General features: G+C 45.4%; 1 protein-coding gene across 2 annotated transcripts; it reads right to left on the minus strand.

Moving 5' to 3' along the window:
• Positions 1-268: 268 nt before the first annotated feature.
• LOC311031319 (far upstream element-binding protein 2-like) lies at positions 269-7,147 on the minus strand. Of its 2 annotated transcripts, XM_084037555.1 has the most exons (18): positions 6,936-7,147; positions 6,158-6,266; positions 5,907-5,966; positions 5,648-5,684; positions 5,427-5,479; positions 5,261-5,332; positions 5,073-5,130; positions 4,809-4,980; positions 4,554-4,652; positions 4,382-4,480; positions 4,180-4,282; positions 3,699-3,820; positions 3,265-3,549; positions 3,061-3,176; positions 2,863-2,951; positions 2,322-2,528; positions 1,944-2,131; positions 269-1,789 (listed from the first exon to the last, which is right to left on the minus strand). In XM_084037555.1, the coding sequence occupies exons 1-18, from the start codon at positions 7,062-7,064 to the stop codon at positions 1,781-1,783; spliced, it is 2,007 nt and encodes a 668-aa protein (XP_083893681.1). In that variant the 5' UTR covers positions 7,065-7,147; the 3' UTR covers positions 269-1,780. The 2 variants fall into 2 exon arrangements, with proteins under 2 accessions (XP_083893681.1, XP_083893682.1); XM_084037556.1 differs by lacking the exons at positions 269-1,789; positions 1,944-2,131 and having other exon boundaries at positions 2,339-2,606.
• Between the last annotated feature and the right edge of the window lie 148 nt (positions 7,148-7,295).

Raw genomic sequence — 7,295 nt, forward strand, 5'->3', positions numbered from 1 at the left:
TCCCTGAAGTTAAGCAAAAAACGTTTTCAATGGTTACATCGATAATTATTATCTTTGTGGCTAATAGACATGCAGCATTTGTGGGACACTGGAACAGAAACTGCAAATATATTCAGTCTATTATGAACACTAAATTCACTCAAACGCCTGATTAATGTGAAGAAGTCCTAATAATGGCGTGGAGTGATAATTCATCACAACTGTGCTTCTGTCTGCACAGTGGCAACAATGTGAATGTCCAGTAAAAGATGATGAAAGACAACACGCGTTTTAAAGTAATCAACATTTGCCCCACTTTAATTCAGTATTGCTGCTGGTGGTCATCTATTAACAATATCAACACTGCTGCCAAAGGCAGGCTCACAGCTGCCGTTCAGAATACAAGATTCATACCTGATACATCTCTGTAAGTCAAAACCAACAGCATTATATTGCTGAATATATATATATATTTATATATATACACAATATATCTTAATGTGAGACACACTGGAAGACTAAGCTTTATTCTGTTACAAACAATTGACTGTGGGAAGGAGAACAGATCAACACATTCTTGTTGGCATCCACCAAACCCAAAGGATAAAGTAAAAACCTGGAGATGGTTCCAATGTGTGTCACATAAAAGGTCTCATAATCACTTTTGAATATTCCAAGCAACGTGAGATAAGGAAATATATTTTTCGGTCTCCTGAAGGACAATTCAAGGGGCAAAATAGGGCATTGAAGAGCAGATGTTAAGCTACAACAATGCGATGCACGAAATTAAGAGAGAAAAGTCGTAAATCATGCCAACAAAAACCGAACATACTGCTTTATGTAGTGATCCTCACACAGGTGGTCATTAATGGGAAGCCACTTTCATCCAAGGTGAAAAAAGAAGAAGAAGAAAAGATATAAGGCCCATAATTCCAGCAAAAAAATCAATAAAATTTCAACTTGTCATGACCTCCACATTAAAACATTTTTCACATAACTTGCATGCCACCAGCAGAAGAACGACAAGCCGTTCTGCAGGTGAAAGGGTAGACCTGCTCTTCATTAGGTGCTCCTCGTCTACGTCTAACAGCTTTCGGCAGTTCTTAGTAAATCCACATGCACGAATCAACACCGTAGAATTCCATTTGTTCACTTTAAAACTGGCTCGTTTGAACAAAAATACTGCAATTGAACACATTCATGATAAATGAAATAAAAACAAAATGTACACAAGTTGAAAAAACCATGCAAGCCTCAGCCGAGGGAAACGTGTCAAATCCATTTAAAAAAATCAATACATTGAACAAATTAAATGAGCTTTAACAAGGATTTCTGTGATGCATTATCACCTGTACCGGATACACAATATGATTATAGTCCTAATAGCTATGTGCAACTCATGGATATGACGTGCTTTAAAAATGGGACTTGAAAGTCTTAGGAAGTGAATAAAAGGAAGATGAGAAGAAAGAGAGTAATATTGGCAACTGCTTCGCAATCAAGTAAGCGTTTCAGGGCTTCCATGTTCATAATGGCTTATATAATGCAGATCCATTGAGAAGCCGTCATGGCGAGATTATCCGTTTCCTCCCTCCCCTCCGCAGCAAAGCACTAGTACGTTTGTTCAGTTCACATGTTCATTAAAAGTATCCAGGTGGTGTTTGAAGGTGAGTAAGGTTTTTCTTTTATTTCCCCTCACAAGAAATTATCATAATTAAAAAAACAGGCTGGGTCCTGGCCTTAATTTCCAGGTCGTCTTCCTCATCCCGACTCCTCGATTTTCTCCTGAGGCCGTGAACGCTCACTGCGTCTAAAATACGAGAGTTTGAAAGAAAGCACATCCTGAAAACCACCTTCTTATAAACTCTGAAATGTATTCAAATAGACATGGAAATCTGTGTGTGAGGTGTAACAGACAGAATGATACCAATCAGATCCACGATGAAATCCTCGCTATAGCCTACCTGTCCTTGCTGGGGAGCAGCTGGCTGGACGGGGGCCTGTCCTGTCTGCCCATAGTAAGCAGCCTGCTGCCTGTAGTACTCTGCCCAGGCTGCGCTGTAGTCCGGCTGGCCGCCCGTTGTGGATGCTGCTCCCCCAGCTGCTCCTGGGGCTGCAGCTGCTGTCCCGGGGACAGAGCCGCCTGCCTGGGCTGGAGGTGACGGACAAAAGAGACACCACCCAGCTAATCACTACATTAATTTCCACTTTAACTCCAGTAATACTTCACCAGGGGAACGAAACATTCAGTGTGCCAAAAATCCATCACTACTAATTCTAATCAAGTCGGTTTTTCAACAGTAGATAAAGCTAATGGTGGTTTTTTGTTTTTGCAGCCTCACCCATCTTCTTGTAGTACTCCTCCCAGGCCTTGGTGTAGTCTGGCTGGCCCCCTGGCGCCTGTGTGGGCTGGGTCTGGTCCCCTGAAGTTTGGGCACTTCCAGCTGGGTTAGCAGGGTACTGGGCTGGCACAACCCCTGGTGGCTGCTGGTAGTACTGAGCGTAGTAGGCCGCCCAGGCTGCGTTGGGGTCATTGGCTGCTGCCTTGCCTAGAAAAGATGCAGGGTGGAGGGGGTGAGGTCCTCATAGGTTGAGGGTGAGCCCCTGCTACTGGCCTGGAGACCGGGCTTGGAGACCAGGGGGGAAACAAAGATCGGATTAGCCAATGCTGCTTAAGTTAAAAACATCTAATCACAACATTTCCATCAGTACTCTGTTGAACCTTCCCAGATTTAGAAAAAAGAAATTACTCATCTGACATGACTGGGAACACTACAACCTACAGCCCGGGATGAAAGTACTGCAGGGTAGTATGGATGCATTTTTTGAGCCAACATGCTAGAATGAGAACCAGGAGAGGCAGTGAAGTCAAAGGTGACTCACTGGGGTCATGGGGTGCCTGGGGCTGCCACTGCTGGAAGGTGTTGCTCCAGCCCTGAGTGGTGTACTGCTGAGGGCCTGGAGGACCACCACTGAGGAGGGGGGAAAAAACGGTTTATCTTTAATAACCTCGCAGCACCATCACCATCACCCTGACCGTGAACCTATACAAACAGCTGCACATTCATTGTAGCTACTCACTGTGGTGGTCCGGGGGCCCCAGGCGGTCCGGGGTTGTATGGGCTGGGGTTATAGGGACCCATTGAATCAGCAGGACCTTGTCCCCCTGGCCCCGGGCCCACAGGACACAGAGGACCCTGAAACGCATGACATAATCACATCAAATAAAGAAGAAACGCGTTTCTTTCCTACATGCAACTAAAAAAAAATAAGAATGCTAAGTGCCTCGATCTTCTCCTCAATGAGCTGCTTGGCATGGTCGATCTGCTGCGGTGACCCCCGAATGATGAAAAGCTTGAAGTTGGGGTCTCCGTTGGGGGGCGGCTGTCGAGAGATTTCCACAAAGGCTCCCGTCTGCTGGTTGATGGACTTGACGTTTTCTCCTCCGCGGCCAATCACGAGTCCACACTTGTGGGCAGGGATAGAGAAGGTCATTTCCCCTCCAGGGGGACCCCAACCGCCTTGTCCCCCACCTCGGCCCCTGTTGCCTGCAGGCATGCCTGGGGGACCCTGTGGATGGAGGAGAGAGAAAGTCACACTACTATAGCATAATACATTACTTTACTGCTGATGCAAAATAAATCTGTACCATACATTTACTGCAATCCAAAACTGACATTGTGACAGTTCATGCATGTGTGAGAAAGAGTAATCCATACCCCCTGTCCCTCCTCCCTGACCCTGATGCTCTGCAGCAGGTCATTGATGATCTGGGCTGCGTGCTCGCAGCAGTCGGGGGGGCCACTGATGTGGGCAATCTTTTCTTGACTAGTCCCGTCATCTGTCAGAGAGACAGGAAAGGTCACGTGACCTCCTTTTGTCGTGTCCCTGCTGTCCTAGTAACACTACATTTTTGCCGTCAAGCCCATCCCTCAGACATTCTTCCAGTAATAGAAGACCAAAAAAAGAGTGCAAGGTGACACCTGTCCTGCAAACTCACTTGAAAAGGCATTCACATACATTTCAAACAAACTGCTTCTTAAAGAATGGATTATGGATAAGCTCATTGTATCAATGTATCACTCTGCAAAGGAGGCATCAGACACCAAACTTCCACGTGGTCTTGACACCGACGAGAACCTGAAAAGTAAATATCTCGAAAAGGCGACCACGATCATGAAAGTCATCACGGGGTCCTACCTTGTTTGAACTGTACCCTAACTCCAGCATCATTCTGGATTTTCTTGATCATCTCTCCATTGCGCCCGATGACCACACCGACTGAGTGTCTTGGTACAGGGATCTGAGTTGGAAAACACAGGTTTTTTATTTTTATTTGTTGGATTTGGTTCAAAGACAATTAATCCCACTTCTAATCTTGCTCCCACACACACAAACTCACATCCATGCCTCCTCCCATTCGGGAGCCAAGGTCATTTCTTTCATTAAAGCCACCTTGGTCTCTCTCTCTCAGAATCTCCTCTACCATCTCTTGGGCTTGCTGAAAGGGAAAACATGATGATTAAAGTACTTGCAGTCCAACGCATTTTTGTTGAACTTAAAGCTGAATGAACCTGGACTTTGTAGGGATCTCCAATAATGCGCAGGGGCTTGTCAACATTGGGTCCCTGAGAGGCATCCTGGATCAGGATCATCTTCACCCCTGCCCGCTCCTGGAATATCACACAATTAAAGATTGGGGTTATGTGCACCTTGATAATTGACCAATCTGAAAACACAACTCTTTAAAAGTTTGAGTTCAGTAATAGCAGTAGCTCGGAGTACAAATCCAGTTTCCAAAATGCAAATGCAATAGCCATGCGATGTACCTGCAACTGTTTGATAGTCTCCCCTCCCTTGCCAATGACAAGGCCAGCCTTGCCAGCTGGGATCATCATCTCATGCACCGTGCCGTTCTGCCCGTTGGTGGACTCGTGATAAGAAGAAGGGGGTGTACCCCTCCCGCGTGACACTATCTCATCCAGCAGCCTCTTGGCATTCCTAGCCAGGGGAAAAAATATAATTTAGAAAATGTTTGATTAGGTTTGATTTTCACATAAAATGAGTCTAACTCTCCGAAGTCTGATACTTACTGTATGGAGTCTAGGGATCCTGTGAGAGAGACACTCCTGTCTGGAAGGCCTCCACTGTCTAGAGAACATAGTATGTGACACATGAGTTCAACATATATATATATAAAAAAAAATACAACTGTAATCTTTAACAGAAATGTAAAATTGTGGATAACTGTTAGTGTAAGAGTAAGTGTCTGTAACAGTACCTGGAGCAATCTGAACTTTGCAACCCGACTCCTGTTGAATCTTATTGATCTGTTCACCTCCACGGCCAATTACTACGGACAAGGAGAGAGGAAAGTGTGTGTCACACTCCCAATCGGGGATCTTTCTATGTCTTATATTACACAAACAGAGTTGGGCTGCACTCACTGAGTCCCACCATGCTGTCCGGTACACTATAGTCCTCTGTATTGGAGGCGGGCCTGACACCATCGGCGAGCGAGGATGACGAGGGGGAAAAAGGCAACACATCAGGCAATAGGAGACTTAAAAGTTGCATTTTTTGCCACAATCATGTTCTCCACTGCCATCATGCAAAGGCTCTGTACTTCTACATATTACACCATCAACTGAAAGCAATGAGATCTCACCTTTGTTGTGCAAGAGCAGCTAGCTGTGCACCAATAGCTGAGACGGGACATCAACAGAAAAAAAAAAGGGGAGAGTGAGAACAGAGCAAGGGAGAGGTTTTGGATTACTGATGGACTGTGAGACACAGATGAAGGGACGCATGGACAGACAAGGGGAAAGGGGCAATCTGGACAGATGTACTGTACAACTGGAAGTCTATATAAAACAGTGTGAGTTACTAACATCACAACAGAGCATTTAATAGCGGGATGAACTCACACAAGGCATCGGCCGAATCCAAGTCACTCTGTGCAGCCAGCTTCTTGCTCTCCGGTTCATCTGTCAGGTGGAGAAACGACAGATTTCCACTGTTATTGTGTCTGTGTGTGCACACGTGAGACTAAGGCCATCGTCAAGCGTGCAATACAGGGGTGGTGAAAAATGTACATCTATGCATTTGGCAGAGTGACGTAGAAATGAGGCACGATCCGAGCCCCAGTCAAGGAGACTAGGAGCAAAGTCGCCAATACCTGCATCCTCCAGCTGTCGTTTCTGTGCAGTGAATGGAAAGTCCTCTGATGCAGCGTTGTTGTTGTTGCTCATGGGAGGACCTGCATCACCCCCGATCTTAGCTGCAATCTGAAACACAAGCGTAACATTTACCAGACAATCGAGCTATGAAAAACACCGATTGTACAATCTGCCCACAATACTACATTTATATGAATATATATATATGCACTTGTATTATATTTCTATTATTGCACAGCCCGTAAGTTAACATTATGGTCCTATTTCATTCTCTGTTATCAGCTTCTTAGTTTATTTATTCTATCTTAGTTTTTGTTAATAATGTGGATTATTGGTTTATTTCTTAACCATCTAACTTTGTTTTTGTGAGGTGGCTGCTGTAACACTGCTAATCAATCAATCAATCAATGCACTGGTGCCTTTTTTTTTTTATTTTACCAGTGCCAATTACTGAAAAAACCCGCTTGCCATCATACCTGCATTGCTTTCATGTCAACCATCCCACAGTCTGTGAAATTAAATAAATATAACCTTGCCAATTTGACTTTGTCTACACCAGCCAGTTCACCCAGTATTGTAGCTAGCTGACAAGCAGTAACGTGACGTCACTTAACTAGCTTAATCGTGTAACTATGAGCGACCGTCGTAATGTAAATGTACGTGAATTCAACGATATCACTCCTCGCGATGTGTGTCAACAACAACGTTAGCCCCTCCGAGCTAACCAGTTAGCTAGCCGTCCCTCCAAACTCGCTCCTTCCCGTCACATCCCCTCACCTGCCGGGCCCGCTGCACCGCGTCCGCAAACGCATCTTTCTTGATGGCACCTGCTCCGTTCCCGAGAGCTGCCTGTCCGCCGAGAGGCGTCCCGGATCCGGGTGACGTCGCCGCAGTGTACTCCGACATGTTGGCGAGCAGACGGCCGACGGAGAGCGGACCAGAAACCCGGGAGCTGCTGCAACAGAAAGTCAGGAAACTAACGGGTCAAGGAAAGCGCCGGAGACACGACGGTGGCCGGTAAGGTACATTCGCGTTTTGTTTTTTTGTTTTTTACTCTGTTATCATGTTAACATAATAATATATATACAATAAGCCACAGGGGGGAGTTTACATTCCAATCGTGTTTGATTTAATGAT

This window comes from Eutrigla gurnardus (assembly GCF_963514095.1).
Source record: "Eutrigla gurnardus genome assembly, chromosome: 20".
Taxonomy (NCBI): Eukaryota; Metazoa; Chordata; class Actinopteri; order Perciformes; family Triglidae; genus Eutrigla; species Eutrigla gurnardus.

Bases quoted from the DNA above. Each gene is read 5' to 3' on its own strand.
- LOC311031319 (XM_084037555.1), bottom strand. From the start codon at position 7,064: ATGTCGGAGTACACTGCGGCGACGTCACCCGGATCCGGGACGCCTCTC. The intron at 5,480-5,647 runs GTGAGATCTCAT...CGATGGTGTCAG, and splicing joins GCTGCTCTTGCACAACAAAG to GCCCGCCTCCAATACAGAGG. The intron at 3,177-3,264 runs GCACTTAGCATT...CATGCGTTTCAG, and splicing joins TCATTGAGGAGAAGATCGAG to GGTCCTCTGTGTCCTGTGGG.